The sequence below is a fragment of the Ammodytes marinus genome (assembly GCF_949987685.1).
Source record: "Ammodytes marinus genome assembly, chromosome: 7".
Classification (NCBI taxonomy): Eukaryota; Metazoa; Chordata; class Actinopteri; order Uranoscopiformes; family Ammodytidae; genus Ammodytes; species Ammodytes marinus.
In genome coordinates this window covers 3,292,318-3,310,673 of record NC_137211.1, presented here as the reverse complement: position 1 = coordinate 3,310,673, position 18,356 = coordinate 3,292,318, and the positions used below count along the sequence as shown (strand labels likewise).

Here is an 18,356-nt window from a genome sequence, read left to right as displayed (position 1 = left end):
TTCACATCACTAAACAGTGTCTGGAATGCTCTGTCCTCACTACATTATTTAGCTGTTGATATTGGATGGCTGGCAACTGACAACTGCTGTAAATTTCCGTAAGCTAACACTGCAACCCTTCAAACAGCCAGAGGCAAGGTTTCCCTTAATGATCGGTTTAAATTAGATTTATTCTATTGCGTTTTGTGAGTGTAACTGAGTTAACACCACAAATAAATGCCTTTAAGGAGCTATTGTCTAAAGGTGTGCAACAGTATCACCATTTGTATCCCCATATCAGGGTTTTTTCGCCAATTCTCTGCCATTTTCAAGCTTTTATTAGATAGTAAACAGAGAGAGAGAGAGAGAAAGGGGGGCCAGCAGTAAAGGTCAACGGGTTGTATTGGAACCCGCGACCACTGCAACGAAGGCCGGAGCTGATACAGCCAAATGCTAATGGTAAGTGTGAATACAGGAAAGTATATTGGGCAGACTGATTCATCAATCATGCATTGGTTCGAGCAAACAGAAAATGTCTGAGAAAAAAACAATGTCATTATAAATCCTTGTGCGGGTAGAAAAAGATTAATATGAATCTCAGAAGTCCAGAGGTGAAAAATGTATTTGGGTTAAAGGTGGAGTCAGTGATTCCGGAGAATGATTGTTATCAAAATCACTTTTTGTCAAAATCAGTGAATATCTCATGAATACCTCATGATCCACTACCTGTCCGTACTGTGTGTGCGCTGAACAAGAAGTGGTGTTAGTACTGGTGTTAATATCTGGAATGAACTTCAAGCCACTCTAAAGCTGGAATCACTCCCACCACTCAGTACCTTTAAAAACATGTTACAATCAGCTCTAAAAGAACACTGCAACTGTTTTTAACCTGATGCCTTTTATTTATTTTTAATTTGTTTTTTGTTAGCTGTATGTATTAGCTTGTTTTTATATAGCCTGTTATGAAGTGTAATTTTAGCATTATAGTGTCAATTGTGGTGTACTTTGTTTGTGTGTGTGTGTGTGGCTTTGTGCAAATTCTGCAACTTCTTTTCTGCTGCCTGTCTTGGCCAGGACTCCCTGTGAGAAGAGTTACTGTAACTCAATGGGACCTTCCTGGTGAAATAAAGGTTAAATAAATAAATAAAATAAAAAATATAAAATCTAGGTTCTGTACACTGGTTTGTGAACAAAGGGAATCTAAACAAAGGGGGGCCACCATACAGCAACATACTTGTTTACTTTATCTGTCAATATCTGAAAACGCGTTCAACCAATCTTGGAAATGCCACTCACTGTCTGACCCGTCTGCCTTTAAGACTTCTTGACATTTCTGCACAATGCTTTGTTGGTCCAAGAATCCCCATTGGTCCCCTAATGCAATTTTATTACAAAATGACAAAGGGTAATTCACACACACACACACACACACACACACACACACACACACACACACACACACAATAGTTATTCAAGGGTTTTGTTTGGCCTCTGAATGCATTTGGATCAATAGCAGAAGAGCAAGTGATAACAACAGTTGGATTGTAAGAGCAACAATTACATGTTGATCGATCCGGGGAATAACAAGCTGTTGTTTTCTTGAGACATTGCTCTTAACTGTGGCTCCAGGAAAGGGTTGTTGAAGTTTTAAAGGCCAGTTAATTGTCTTGTTTTCCTAGTTGTTTGGCACTTTATTTGTCTTTCTACCTCACACACACACATAAGCAGTTCAATACAATAAGTTACAGACACTATCACTTGTCCTCCTACCACTACCTAATGTCCAATGTTATTATTTTTTTATTATTTTTATTGTTATTTAGCCTATTTGATTGTACAGAGTTGAAATGGGGAGAGAGAGAGAAAGAGAGAGAGAGAGAGAGAGAGAGAGAGAGAGAGAGAGAGAGAGAGAGAGAGAGAGAGGCGGTGACATGCAGTAAAGTAAAGGGGTCGGATTTGAACCCTTTAACTAGTGAGTCAAAGAAAAATTGCTCAGTCTTGGTACCACCCCCCCGAGTGGCCCCGGAAAGGTACTGCAATGTTTGTCACTTCCTTATTGGATGCTGGTAGAACTCGCTGTGGTTGGGGCTCGGTTAAAAAACACCCGTGTTTCAGGTCCTCAAATGGTAAATGGACTTGACTTACAGTATATAGTGCATTTTAGCCCATTTTCTCACATTCACACACAAACACACACACTCAGTAGCTGCCATGCAAGGCGCTCTCTGAACCATCGGGACATCTCACCATCAACTCATTTTGAAACCCAGACGACATTTGTAAGAATTGGTGTTGGAAACCATTTTACTTTTATTATATCTCTGGTCATTGCAGGTCCAGGTAAAATGCATCAATAAGAGAAATGCACTTCAGGGCTTTTCCACCTCTGCAATAAAAACACATAAAACGCAGGCAGACAGAACAAATCGATATATATCTGCCCAATCGTTATATACTGTCTGGTTGGTGGGTGTTTGAGGAAAAGGATGCCGGTGAGAAGAGGACAGTGGCTATGTGAAATGTTGCACAGAGAATTCAAGGCCTTTTGAAGGTGGTTTGAGGTGCAGATGAAGTGTGAATACAAGGCAAGGCAAGTTTATTTCTACAGCACAATTCAGACTAAAGGCCATTCAACGTGCTTTACAGGGCGGCACGATTAAAATACATAAGACACTTAAGAAAAGCGAGTGAATAGAAATAAAACATTTAAAAGCGATTGAATAGAAGTATAGTATACTTACACTCACAAATGCACACACACAAACACACACACACACACACACACACACACACACACACACACACACACACTCTGCCGCAGTAATTGGTAATGTGAAAATGACAAATACACTTCTTGAATCTTGAACTAAGTGGATTAAAGTGGTCGTCCATTGATCGCACGGTTGGTGGTCCGGTCCCTTTCTCGCTACATAAAGACAACTTGGAAACTTTGAAAATACTGCTTTTAACTTCCGTGCCCCCTGAGTCCTGGAATAAGTTACAGCAACAAATGAAAAGCAATACCTTCATACACATTGCCGGCCAACCACTCATTTTATAATCGCTTTAATTATTGTATTATCAATCCAATCAAGTCATTTTAGTTGCGGCCATTTTAAATTACAGTGTCTTCAACATGTTTTATCAAGTGTTTGTTTATAAAGCAATGGTAGTCCAAGGCAGCTCAACAACCAGATGGGCAGTTAAATATTCAAGAAATGTACAATCAATCACACACAAACAAATATACTTAAAGGCCTACTTCACCGGTTGGAATATGAAGGTGTATTGAACTCGGAGATCCTATGAAGTATACATGTGCAAAAAAAAATTAAATCGGATCATCCTAGCCTGAGAAAAGGCAGAAAGAGAAATGTAGGGTTAGACAGTGAGGCCATAAAACACTCTTTCTGCCTTTTCTCAGGCTAGGATGATCCGATTTAAAAAACAATTGCACATTTATACTTCATAGGATCTCCGAGTTCAATACACCTTCATATTCCAACCGGTGAAGTAGGCCTTTAACTTCAAATTAACAATCCCTGAAGGATTACGTTTAGCCCAGAGTTAAACTGTTGAAAAATGTTCTTATAATTTTCAGATTTTTTTTTCCCCATAACATTGTCTTGGGTATATACAATTCAAATGACTATACAGCTACAGGTCTGCCTTCAGTAAGCAATCATTGTAGGTGAGCTGCTTTGAAGCCATGTCCAATCATATTCAGATTTTGTATGATTTTCTGAACCGCTCAAATCAAAAAAACTGTCCGCATCCCTCATGTATATATTCATTTCTCACATTCTGTAAGGTTGACCGGTTTTGATGAGCATCCAACACTGATTTTCAGCGTTAGAATATATTATATAAATTGGGTCTCACTTCCCTGATTTTCTGCCTTGCGTATCATACAGTATTTCCTGTTATCTTTATGTATAGAGGCCTGTATTTGTGTGTGTGTGTGTTTTGTTTTTGTAACCTTTATTTAACCTCGAAAGATCAATTGAGGGGTGACCCTCTTTTACAATGACGTCGAGTTTGTACAGATACACAATATACAATGAGAATACATAACAAGTTTACACACACACACACACACACACACACACACACACACAGACAACAACAATTTAAAACATTCAGATCAATTGAATGAAAGAGATAATAGCCTAATTAAAACAGTTACAAGTGTAGGGGGGTTGATTCAAAATAATACTTTTAAATTGGTTAACAGATATGAGTGTATTTATTTTAATTGTATGTTGTAGGCTGTTCCAGGAGTCAGGGGCACTATGGCTAAAAGCGGTTTTACCAAGCTCAGACCGGGCATAGGGGACATATAACATGATCATGTCAGTTGAGCGGGTTTGATAAAGCCCATCTGAAATAAGCAGCATTTCTGTCAGATAGAGTGGTAGCTTTCCAGTCAGAGCTTTATATATAAAAATATGCCAATGTGCATCACGTCTCTCCTTAAGGGAGTGTGTGTGTGTGTGTGTGTGTGTGTGTGTATTTGGTTTTCTGTCTGTTTGTCCGTCCGTCTGTCTGTCTGTGTGTGTACAAGTGCTTTCACAGGATTTCAACAGTACTCTAAATTAAAAAAATACCACAAACATAACTATGACACGTCAGTGACAGCGATTTTCGACATACAGTATCTATATACTTGTACAGAAATAAGAAGAATTAAAATTCAACTTAGTTTTAAGAATTGAATTAATAGCACAAAATAGACAAAACACAAAGTCACAGAGTAATAATAATATAATGTCTGTATTTATATAGCACCTTTAAAAACAATGGTTTACAAAGTGCTTTGACATAAAATACACAGAAGCAAGTACACATCAAATAAATACATACTCATCAAAAAACACGTATGCAATAAGATTAGTACACATACTCATTTATACACACAATAAACCAAACAAGATTAATAAGTGCTAGGGTCAAAAGACATTGAGGAAGAGAATAAAACGACAGCATCACGTAAAGCAAGTCTATAAAAATGTGCTTTGAGGTGTGATTTAAAAGAGGTTTCTGATTCATACTACAGTAGGACAGAATGACCTGGACCCCAAAATGGGGGTTGGTGGTCTGCCAAACCATGACACAAATAGTGACTATCCTCCTCACAGTCACATGTCACCAGACACACACACATCCTTCTCAGCAAGAATAACATAAAATATGTGTAAATATCACGAAGGAGGACGTTCAACACACCACCATATCCGGTTTCCTCAGAATCCACATCAAGTCGCTATTTGCTATTCGCTCGCCTAAATCCACAACTATGCTCTGTTCGGTACACCAACCACGACGAAAACATGCCCCACCCATATCCTCCTCACAGTCGCCTGTCACATCCTTCTCACCCGGAATGACAGAAAAGTAAATATAACGGATGAATAAGTTTTTCAACCCACAAGATTGTATCAACAGAGTAAACATCATGTCCACTTCGCCAGAACCCAGATGCACGCCTATGCTCTGTAAGGTACACCAACCATGACAAAAACACATTTGTATCCTCCTCACGTGGAAAACTAAAAGCTATGTAAATATCACAAACGAGGAAGTTTCCTTCAAAGGTTTTTTTATTAAATCACAGAGTATCAAACAGCTGCAATACAATGGATTATACATTTTTTCCCCTTTTTTCCCTCCCGAACATATCCCACCCATATCCCACCCAATCACAAACAGTACAAACGAGGAAGTTTAACAAACCACGAGTACAGCTAGTAGGGGAGAACGGGGTAAAATGTCACACGGGTTGGTTGTCACAATCGTTATATCTCGGAACCAGAAGGCACTGTCTGTGAAATTTTGGTATGTAAATATCCAGAATTGGGATCAAAGGTCACCTACATAGTCTTCCTTGGAGTTAGACTGCTGAATTTGAGGTGGGAGGACTGTTTGTGTTTCTCCTGTCGAGTTTCCACTAACTCAGAGCGAACAAACTCTGGGTTGCCTCAAAACCAGCTACCTGAAATAGGCCCCAGCTATAACAAAAACACATTTGTTTCTTCCTCACGTGGAAAACTAAAACCTAAGTAAATATCACAAATGAGGGAGTTTCACAAGCCACGAGTACAGCTAGTAGCTACGAGTTCAAATTATGGACAATCACATAGACAAAGACAAACTCAATGACATCATTATTGTTGGCCTCTGAACTACAGCTCTGCATTGTAATGTGCACTGTGGGCGGCTGTGGTGAAGTGTGTAGGGTGGTCGTCCACTGGGTTACAGGGTCGGTGGTTCGATCCCCCATCTCCCCACCACAGCTTGCACCCTGCGTGGTAGCTGCTGCTATCGGTGTGTGATTGGGTGATGGGTACAAAACAAAGCACTTTGGGTCTGTGAAAAACCAGGGAAAAGAGCTATATAAGTGGAGTCCATTTACCATTTATTGTGGCAATACTCTTCACAAAAGTATAAAACATGGTTGTTTTCACTAATGCAAATGCAGTGAAGCACAGTGAATTGACCGTAAAGGCAGGAAAAGTGATTACATCTTTTTTTGGGCATTGATTTGATCCTTTATTAGACAGTGATGCAATGGGGTAAACAGGGTGTGCAGATAAACACACCACCACACATTTCAGTGGGGAAGAAGTGATCATTGAAAGGGATTATTTTTTTAGATTAGTTTTTCTTTAGTTTTAGATTTATTTGCATAAAGATATTTTTTTTAAATGTTTCACTTTATTGGACAGATATGGAGGGGAGTTGAAATGGGTCAGAGAGGGGAATGACATGCAGAGAAGACCCGGGCTGGATTCTAACCTGGGTCTTCTGTGAAGAGGACTAAGACTCTTGGGGGATAATGGCCATTAAAAATGGTTGTATAGGAGAAGTATACAGACCCAAACAGGCAAGGTTTAGTCAAATAAACACCAAAATGTAAATTTTGGACCTTTGATTTATACTAGTACGAAAGAAGACATGTTAAAGAAGCTAAATTGATAAACAATATTACCTAAGAAATTAGTTAAACATGTTTTTTTTTACAAACCTGAAGACAGATTAAAAAAAATGAAAACCCCGCCCACTTTCACACCTCCATGCAAAAGCCTTTTCATTGGTGTTCTTAACATTCCAGGTGTGAGCTCAGTGCTATATATACGGGCGAGTATTCCTTCCCAACACACACACCTGTCTACTCATCACCTGTCTGCATCATCACCTGTCTACTCATCACCTGTCTGCATCATCACCTGTCTACTCATCACCTGTCTGCATCAGGATCAGCACTACAGCAAAGGTAACATTTCATAGCTTCACTACTTTGAAACTTAACTTCACTTTTGACGGCTCAAACGTTTATTCAATAATTCAATTTTGTTGATAAACACACATTGTAACTGCAACTATTCACATACATCCATTTTCATTTAAGGCATTTTTAAGCACTTTTCTTAAAGTTAAAGGTGCTCCGAGGAACTTTTAGTTTGTGTTAATTCTTGCACCTCTTTGGACAAAAGCAGTAATGTTTTTACTACGCCAGCTGTTGTTCCTGGGTGAGCGTACCCATGAATAACTAATTAAGAAAAACATATAAAAATAGCATTCTTTGCACTGATGGTCTCGTTTGCTGTTACAAATCATTTATGATCATCAGAGGAACAATTTGACTATTTCAGAAATATTTAAAAGTTCCTCGTAGCACCTTTAAATTGTAAATGTAAAATCTTTAGGATTTTGACTGTTGGCTTATACAGTAAATCACAAGAACAACTTTTTATTTATTCATAAAAATAATAGTATTTCATTCAAAATGTCAAATAATTAGCATTAACACATATTAACAGGTCTCTCTTGAAAAAGAGTCTCCGGTCCGGTCTCAATGGGATTTACTTGTATAAATAAAAAAAACTGCAACTATTCACATAAATCCATTTGTCATTTAAGTTGTTTTCAAGCTTTTTTTGTTGTAAATGCTTTTCTACAGATGACATCAGGTTTCCACTTGGTTTTCCTCCTCAGTCTGACTGGCGGACTGTTGATTTCAGGAGCTGTGAGTACCAAATCTAGACATATTGTCTTAAATCTGCCGGACTCTACCTGTAACTGAGTTCATTACGCTGTATTGTACTTTCACCCATTTCATTTTAATTGCAGCCGTTCTACATTCCAGTCTAAATGTTAAAAAAAATCAATTCATAAGTTGTCGTGTATTTGATGTATTTGCATGTATTGTTGGTTTTGCTTTGCATTTGTTTGAGTCGACATCATCGTAAATGAGGGTCACCCCTCAATTGATCTCTTGAGTATAAATGAAAGTTAAATGAAATTAACCAATTGTTTAAAACTTTCCTAAAAACAAACTTTTCCAGTTGATTACTGACATTAAAATAAATAACTTTTTTTATTACAATGTTTTCAGAAAGTTATGAATGAATATGCAAATGTGACTATATCCAACCAATTATGTGTAAATCTGCATCCATTTAAAAAAAAATAACTTCTCTTTTTGGTGTTAGTGTTCAAAGTTTTTACAGAACAAATAATTTTTTGGGGTACAGCCTACAAGAACAAAACTATGTGCAGGTCTTGAAAATGTATTTTCAACATGTTGTTAAGAAGAAATTGTCTCATGAATCAGGGAGGAAGGGGGGAGGGCGATCGTGCTTGAGTACGATACAGGGCAACTTTGCCTAGTGAGAGTGCGCCCTTGGAAATTGAGTATTAAAAAAAATTATCTTGAGATATTGGCAGTTAAAGATTTATTGGAGATGCAAACAGACAAGGTTTAATCAAATAAACACCTAAATGTACATTTTGGACCTTTGATTTATCCTAGTGTATGGATGCAAAATATACAAAACTCTAGAAACTGAGCAGTGATTAAAGAAAGTATGTATTTGCTTGTAGTGTTTCCCCTAACATTAATTGTGTTGTTCATTTTCACAGTGGTCCACCATGATAAAACGCAGTGCAGGTTGGTACACTCACACACACACACACACACACACACACACCTGATCTGAGAGTCTGACAAAGGCATTCCAATACAGTCACATCTCAGCTCTTATTATAGTTTACAGCCATATCCCCTTTCTGTACTCAGACTGTCCTGCTGGTTGGACAACTTACGGCTGTCACTGTTACCTCGCTCGATCCGAGCTACTGACCATGGCTGATGCAGAGGTACGACTTTACTTTGTTCTGAATCTGTTTGAAATGATCTCCTGGTAACACTTTACAATAAGGGTACATTAATTAACTGTTAGAGCGACAACATTGCGACCTCAAGTGCGATACTGCTTTTATACAGCAGTTTTACAACTTAAATTCACAAGTTAACTTTAAAATGTGATCTTTAATCATTTAAGAATGTATTTGCTTCCGCCGACACAAATAGTCCGACAACAGCAGTCAGAGCGGAGCGCGTTGCTAAGCAACGTGTCAACAACTTGACGGGAGTGAGCTCGTCATGCAGTGTTTACTCTGGTAACATTAACCACGGCGGACCGATGTCCCGTAAAAATCACTAAAGAAAAGGAACGGCGGATCTTAATCTAGTTGGTGATAAGGTCCGCTGCCCAATCCAAACCCCCACGCTTCATTTCCCAGTTTATGAGTGTATTTCGGCCCGATGGAAGTTATACAATGAAGTGGGAAAGCTAGGCTAGGCTAAAGCTATGCTGCGTCCGCTCGTATTATTCAGCAGCCTGAGTTTATCTCCACACACTATTGCTGTCTTCAGTAATGTGAGTGTGAGCGACTACCACACACTGTCTCTGTCTGTCTGGCAGAGCTGCCATCTCAAAGGGGGAGACTCGCCACAGTCAACCTGAGTCACACACACACACAGTTTACACAAGAGAAGCTCCGGCTCGTCAGTGAGCGGACTGATTTTGTCAGTTTGGTGAACAATCCCTGAACAGTCGGAGTGATGTTGTTCGCTCATATCAGCGCTGCTTCAGAACGCATGGAATGTCTCTCGTCCAATCAAATCACTCGCTCAGAACCACTGCTGTATAATTAAGCAATATCACACTCAAGGTCAGAATGTTGTTGCTTTATATCAGCGCTGCTGTGATTCGTTCGTAAGTACGGATGCCGAAGACAGACACAGCAGCGCTGATATACAGCGACAACATTGCGACCTTGAGTGTGATACTGCTTTTATACAGCAGTTTTACAATATATAAAAATTGATCTTTGATAATTTTAGAATTTGCTTCCGCCATCAAAAATAGTCGGAGCGGAGGGCGTTGCCAAGCAACGTATTAACAACTTAATGGGAATGAACTAGTCGTGCAGTGTTTACTCCTAAGTGAATGAGCGGTACTAAAACAAAGTTTACTTTGCTTCATCATCATCAGATTACCATTATTCATCTGAAATAGTCATTATTTACTAAAACATAAACACATTACCTGATTGTGATCCATTCTGCCGTCTCTCGTTCATTCACTTTCTGTGAGTGACACTGCATCAACTCACTGTAATCAGGTGTGTGTGGCACTGTCTGGCATTGAGTTGATGCAGTGTTACTAATCACTCTCACGGAACCGAAAAGATTGTGTGCCCTCACACTTTCGACACGGACATGCACTATATTGCATCCTAATCACTCGACACTGGCACTGGCCAGCACATGGTAGAAAACAGCTTTACGACAGCTAGCGTCGTAAAAACACTACCGCTTTGGTCCAAAGAGGGCGCTAGTTTACAAAGTTCCTCGTAGCCACTTTTATGTACCCTTATTGTAAAGTGTTACCGGTCTCTTCTCCAAATCTCATTCTTCTTTTGTTATTATTTTTAATGCTTTGGCAACACTGTTCGTTTACCACAATAGTCATGACATTTGAATGTAATTGAATTGAGTGTAATTCTTCTCTACGAGGTTTCAGAAGTTGCATAATGATTTGGTTTCTCTGTCTTCCTGTTCAGGTCACCTGTGTTCGCCTTGGTGGACACCTGACCTCAGTCCACAGTTTGGGAGAACACAACTTTGTGAGCGGTCTGATTCGCGAAAAGACAGGTTCAGATGCTGTCTTCTGGATTGGGTTGGCTGATGTTTTAAAGGTGAGACACTAATGCCTCGTTTCCATCGAGTAGAACGGGTCGGATCGGAGCGGTTCGGTCCGGGTAGTTTGGCTTTTCATTTGCCAAAAGTTGGGTAGGGTACGGTTTAAGCGCACCTAACCGCTCTGAGCCGCTCCTAATCTCAGTACTCCTCCGTTGGGGTACTAGCCGCCTAAAAGGGTGCCGAAAAGGCGGAGCTACACACTGCCGTCATTTGATTGGTCGAAAGAATCATTTCCGCCATTTGTAGTCATCTCGGCAAGAGTGAAGAGATTCGGGGACAGAGAATTCGTGAAGAGATTCGCTCCGACCCGACCCGCTCTACTCGGTGGAAACGAGGCATTATACACTATAGTGAGTAAGTTGTTGCCATGTAAATAATGAATGTATCTTCTCAGAACATGAAATCTTCTTAGAAAATGTAATTGCAGTTGATATTTCGGCCTTTATTCAGAAAAATGGCATTGGTAGCAGGGTGATGGAAGAAGACACAGTTGAGGCAGATGAGGAGGTCTTCAGGAACAATTCTTTTATTTAAACAACAAAACTCATACTGCAGTCAAAACGAAGCCAATAAAAAGTTAAAGTATTATAGCCAAAACGAATAGAGGTAGATGCATAATGGAAAAAGCTATGAAAAGTTCCTGTAAGCTAAAAAACCTGTCTCTCCCTTGCATTGTGGCTGTCTTTAACCTGCATATCTAAGTGAGCTGATTGGTCCTTAGGTCAGTAAACTCTGCCCCTCCTAACCCCTGATTGGTGGACCCTAACTAACTCCAACCTACTGTTCAGAGGACATCTGTGGTAATCATCCCCTAGAGGCGATATCTCGTGAAGTGCCAGAAAGTCTGCTCAGTACTTTAGAACAATCCTTCAATAAATTAGCTGTTAAATCTTAACCAGACTGTCCTAAATTACCCCCACAAAAGAGTCATCCCGGAGTCTCCTTTTGTGTGCAATTTGAATGATCTACAGAAGTCTTCCCTACAGGCTTCCTCAACTTAAGCAATTCACATTCCTGTCCTGCTCCCTGCAGGATGAGACACTCTAACTCAGTATAGTGTCCTCATGAAACAGTATAAACATAATGGCCGTTTCTCAATTCCAAGTACACAGAGTACGGACTTGCGGACTTCGAAGTTCGAACTTGCAAGTCCGGACTTCTAAGTACAAACTTCCGAGAACGGGAGCACGCACCTGCAATTGGAACGGCAGCGGACTCGATGGCGTCATCACCTCGGCTCGTTAACTGTGCTACAGAGCTGGGATGCGGTGGAGACGAGCCCTCCTCAGTTGTCTATCTCACGTCGTATGTGTTTTATTGTTATGGCTTGTTTTTAACCTTTCAATTTATCGTTTAATATTGATAAATACACTTGACTGTAATGAGTTAATTATCATTTTACCACAGGGTGGAAAGTTGAAGCCCCTTAAAGCTACACACAACATATATAACAGGCTAAAATGTTTTAAAAAAACCTAGGCATGTAATAATTCATAGGCCCTTTACTGATCAAACAAGTAAAATGTTTAATGGATTTTTTAATTCTGATAGACTTTAACACTTCTTAGCAGACAATACATATTAAATACATAATTGCAATTGATTGTACTTAAAATAAACAAATAAGTATGGCATATACTGGTATATCTATCTATCAATAGTAAATATATATAGCGCCGGAAAAAATTAAGAGACCACTCCGGATTTTTCTTAAAATTTCTTATCTCTAAATTACTTATTGAAAATGGTCTGAATGACAATACTTTAATTGTGAATTTGGAAGAAATGTTGTCAGTACTTTATAGTATAAAATCAAAATGTTAATTTTAAGCCAAACATATGCCTCTTAAAACTAAAACAAGAGACACTGAACATTTGGAGTGGTCTCTTAATTATTTTCCAGGGCTATATATACACACACACAATAAACATAAATAATATAAATAGTAAATAACTGAATCAACGATGTTAAAAATATATTTATTATTATTTTTAGAAGCAGCTCACAGCTGTACACAAAGCTCAACACCCCAGTGCCTATCCTGGCTGTCTTTTTTTCTGGAGGGGGACCTGAAGCCAGCCTTCAGGCTCTCCAGGGATAGCTTCGACAGGCTACCCCCATCAGCACCTCGACCTCATGGCTCCATCCATGGGCTTTCTTCCGGCCGGGGCAGCAAGGCCAGCAGCGTCCCAAATTCAAGCTGGCCTGTGGTGCGTTGTGCAGGGTGACGGTCTATGGCGTGGTGGAGGCCATCCTCCATCGGGTCATCCATTTCCCCAAGCCAGAGGAGATGGAGGAGGTGGGGGCAGGCTTTGCTCGGCCTTCAGATCTGCTGCCGGGGCATTGATGGGTGCCATGTCAGAGTTCTGCCACCTGCAGAACAGAAGAAAAGCTACTTTAACAGGAAGCTCTTCACTTCCATCATCCTGCAGGGTATCTGTGATGCTAAGAGCAAATGTATAGACATTTACATCGGGAACCCGGGGTCGGTGCATGATGCTCTCGTGCTCCGGCGTTCCCCGTTCTACAATTAGGCCCTGTACCCACCTACTTCTTGCTGGGTGATGGAGGGTACTCCTGCCTGCAGCGTCCCGTGGCCATCATTAGGCTCTACCGCCACCCATCCATGTGAATTTTGATTACCAGGTCATATTGAAGCCCGGTACAAAAGGCCAGAGGGCGCAACATTGTGGAGAGGTTGTTTGGGATCATCAGAACATGCTGGTGGGCCATCTTCCTTAGGTCTCTGGAGATAATAATAAGAACATGGTTTGTAAATATTCCTAGCTTTGTAAATAAATGTACATATTTGTAATGACATGTTTTATTCTCCTCTGTGTACAGTTTTTAATATTTAAATTAGCTGATTTTAACTTGCTTGGCATGTTGAGTTTAACCATGTTTGAAGTCTATAAATGAGTCAACTTTCAGCAGACATCTTCTGTTTTTTATGCTAAATAAAGTAGCGATTTTCTTCTTGAAAGTCTTGCCTCCTGAAGTCCATTTGTAACTGAATTTGCCAGTATACATGTGAATGTAAAATATAAAAAACACTGTTGCTATCAAAACAATTTGCTCAAAAAACATAGCTAGTATAATAAAGTATACATAAAAAACATAGGGTGAGGACAGTATTTGCAATTACAACTTATGTAATATATTAACATATCAAGCCAATACATTTGACCAATACATGATACCATTCAAATGTAGAGCCTTAGCATTGATTTGTGATTTCAATCACAGGGAACCCCTGCTTTGATTTGACAACAATATTATCTATTAACATGTGTCAGAAATAGGAGATAAATGCGATGGACCTTAGGTATCCCAGGTTAAGCAGTGTCCCACATTAGGGCAATTCACCATACGGTTATGAACCACAACTTTGCACCCCCAAACGGGACTAGCTGTCCCTGTCCCAGGGGGAAGCTAGAAGTCCCCCGGGGCAAGCTAGCTGTACCGCGGGGGAAGCTAGAAATCCCCCGGGGCAAGCTAGCTGTACCGCGGGGGAAGCTAGAAATCCCCCGGGGCAAGCTAGCTGTCCCGCGGGGGAAGCTAGAAATCCCGTGGGACAGCTGGGCAAGCTAGCAGTCGGACGTTTACGGAGCTAAGTAGGATTTGACAGGTTGGAGAATTAAATGATCATCTAATAAAAACTTCATAACAACATACCGGTATTCTGAAACAAAAGTAGTATTTATAAAACAGTAATAATTATGCTTACAGTTGTGGGTTTCTCCGCCTTGTCCGCCTCTGCCTCCTTGCTCTGCTACTACGCTGCGAAATGCATTCTGGATATCTAACAGCCCCAAGTCCGCACAAGTCACCACCGATGCATCCTCGATAGAATGGCCAGTTGAAGAACACATCAGGAACACTTCCGGGTACTTGACTTGATGCGAACTTTGAATTGGAACAGTACTTGGGCTACGGTTGATGACGTTTTACGAGAACGCAAGTTCACAAGTACAGAAAAGAACGCGAATTGAGAAACGGCCAATATAAAATGTGTGTCAACATAATACACTACATAATCAAGGTTTTTAATTCAGACAAAAATGCCCAAGGACATAACTGAAAACCTAGCTAAACTTCTACAAACAATAATTGAAGATTTGAGGTGTTGCTTTACAATAATCATTGTATGGACTGCCCATTCTACCTGTTTACAGTTATCAGACTTTTAGACTGACTTTGAAAAGGTTTTATTAAAGGGACACTGTAAGATTTACTCCCATCTAGTGGTCAAATAGGATATTGCATTCAAACGAATAGTGCTCGCTCGCCTTTCAACTACGGCATGTGCCAATAAGTTATGACAACAGTATTGGATGACATTTTTTTACAACATGGAGAACAGTGATGACACCTTAAGACTTACCCGTTCAATGTATATATTAGTGGTGGGCCGTTAAAAAAAAATATCGCCGTTAATCTCTTATTCCACCTCCTGTTCGGCTCAGGGGAGATGGTTCCCTCCAGGGCCGATGGCTGTTCGCCGTCGGGGTGAACCCCCTTCCGTGTGTTCTCTGGTCGGGAGGGACTTTAATAGGGACTTTAAGCAGCGGTGTTTTAGGGACGGCTACGGCGCCAGGGAAAGATTCCAACGGGCTCCACTATCACCTAGCAACACTTACACCGGCTACTTGCTGCAGTTGGTGTAGCGCTAACAACGTCAAAAACCCATTCTGCCGTTGTAAACAGACGGACTACGGCTCTGACTCGCTCTGACTACAGCGATAGGAGGTGATGACATAAGTTCTCGAATGCTCAAAATTCTACTCGACCGCCGTAGTCGTCCTCTCAACCGTCGTTGCTTAAAGTCACTACTATAGCCGGGGGCCGTTGTTGACACTTGAGGAGCCTTTATTGCAGGAGCGAAGCTTCACTCACACACCCGCCGCTCTCTCTCTCCATCACTTGCACACGACACAAACCACCTGCGCACACGCATCTCACGTTGCGTGAGATGCCCTATTCCCAAAAAGGGCTACGCCACTCTTACAACACTATTCTCAAAGTTGGGTTGCGAATTTTAGCGCGGATGTATACCTGGCCGAATTGCACTGTAGTGCACGAGTCGGAACGAGTCCGATTTCGCACCTGTGTACCACATCAAACGTAACGTGCTGACATGGATGCAGCTAGGAAGCCGCCGGGTTTGCTTCAGGGAAAATTAATTTTTAAGAAGCTTCCCAATGAAAACCTCGACAAGACCAAGGTTGTTTGCACCTTGTGCAATGCGGAATTGGTTTACTGTAGGAGTTCTTCCAGTCTCAGGTATCACCTAAACTACAGTTCAAAGTTCATGTGTAACTGAATAAACAGTTTGTAAACACAAGTACATCTTGTTGAACATTATTTATTTTCATCACCAATTATCATAGTAGAACAGCTTCCTCAAGCAGTTTGTGATGCATGTTGGAAACAGGAGATGAGCCCCTGGTCTGATGCGCCACCTGGCTTGAGAAACACTTTCTCAAAGACTTACTTTGAGTCATTATTGGCAGGGGTGATTTTACTCCAATGAGGAAATATTTATGAAAGAGGACATTGATTTTAGCTAATAAATTACTTAAAACGTTACCAAGTGTCCCAAGGTGGAATAGCTACATATTGTTACTTTAAAGAGCAGGGTTTAAAGAGCAAGGACAGTTGTTCAGAAATCAGTTTTTCTCTTCCAGGAGGGAACATGGATGTGGACCGACGGATCCTTGGTTGACTACACACTCTGGCATACCGAAGAGCCCAACGACCATCTCGGCAAGGAAGACTGTGTCGTGATCAACTATCACGGTACAAACAATATATCTTGACTCCATTTAAATGTAGCGAAAACAAAAGAAATATAAAGAATAAGGCCTACCCAATCACCCCAGTCTCATCAACAGACAAACAGATGATATAGCTGACAGCTTCAAATGCCTTGGACTGTCAAATACCCTTAAACTTACTTTCACGAGCACACCATTTTTTGAGACCCATTGAGACCGGAGACTCTTTTACAAGGGAGACCTGTTCCCATTCCCACTTTGCAATTCACACACACATTCATACACCGATAGCAGGCTAACTATCAGGAGCAATTTAGGGTTCAGTGTCTTGCTCAGTGACATGAAATCAAAAGCCATATTGATTCTTGTCCCTCTACACAGGACCCACTTGGAATGATTTCCCATGTACTATCAAGAATCCATTCGTCTGTGCCAAGGATAAGTGAAGCCTCCCGCCTCCAGATCTACAAGGATGACGTCACTGCGTCTACGATATTAAACTTCCTTATTAGAGAACTAACTCTAAATGATTCACTTTCTAATGCATGCTTATCAAATCAAATCCCCCCATAGTCAGTAATACAGGGTTCCCACAACAATACTATTACCAATGAATTTTCAAACTTCATTGGTAGTTTCATGTTTATGCAACTGTTACGTCCCCATTTTGGCTCGGGTGAGGACTGTAACAATTGGGGGCTCGTCCGGGATCTAAATCTATCTTTCCCATCAACAAATGTAGAAAACACCTCAAAACAAACACACACGTAACACATCCCAACGTGTATCACATGACACTAGTGAAGTTCAAACCAACACACTAGATTTTAATCCAAAAGTAATTCTAAGAAATATTTCATATCACGTTTGTGGATTTTTGCGTTTTAATCACCAGTGAAAATTTGTCTAAATGCAAGGCAGGTTTATTTGTATAGCACATTTCAGACAAGGCCATTCAAGGTGCTTTACATGGGCAAGATTAAAATACATCAAGTATAGAATACACGTTAGAAATAAATAAAAATTACAGATTAAAAGGGAAACAAATCTTTGAAACTTGATTTAAAAGAGCTGAGAGTTGCAGCAGACCTCAGATTTTCTGGGAGTTTGTTCCAAAACATTCCGTTAATACCAAACCATTTCCATGACTGGTTAATTGTTTTTATCCAATTCCAGGACTTTTCCAGGAATCCCCCTGGCTCTGGGAACCCTGTTAACATCACAAACTGTAAATCAGTTTTTTACTGGAGGGAAACTCTTGTGATTTGTTCATTTCCTGTCGTATATTCATTTAAATCTCAATCAATGAAAAAAAGAAAAGTGGATTCCACAAATAAAAATATTCTGCAGCATAACATGTTTCTGGTGTGAACTCCTTATCCAGTTTATGTTCATCCAACTAAACATGGTTCTTTCCTGGTATGGGGCTACTTTGGGTTCTAATCCATCCATCCATCACTCCATCCATCCATCCATCCATCCATCTATCCATCCATTTCCTCCAGGCCATATATCATATTCAGTGCCTCCTATTCTCACTAAAAAAACT

General features: G+C 40.3%; 1 protein-coding gene across 1 annotated transcript; it reads left to right on the top strand.

The window, feature by feature from the left end:
- The first annotated feature begins 7,187 nt into the window (after positions 1–7,187).
- Positions 7,188–17,996, top strand: LOC307252607 (galactose-specific lectin nattectin-like). The gene is made up of 7 exons (XM_080030320.1): positions 7,188–7,252; positions 7,940–8,005; positions 8,902–8,929; positions 9,059–9,138; positions 10,891–11,025; positions 16,718–16,829; positions 17,189–17,996. Exons 2-7 carry the CDS (start codon positions 7,940–7,942, stop codon positions 17,251–17,253), a joined length of 486 nt encoding a protein of 161 aa, XP_079886446.1. The 5' UTR covers positions 7,188–7,252; the 3' UTR covers positions 17,254–17,996.
- The last annotated feature ends 360 nt before the right edge of the window (positions 17,997–18,356 follow it).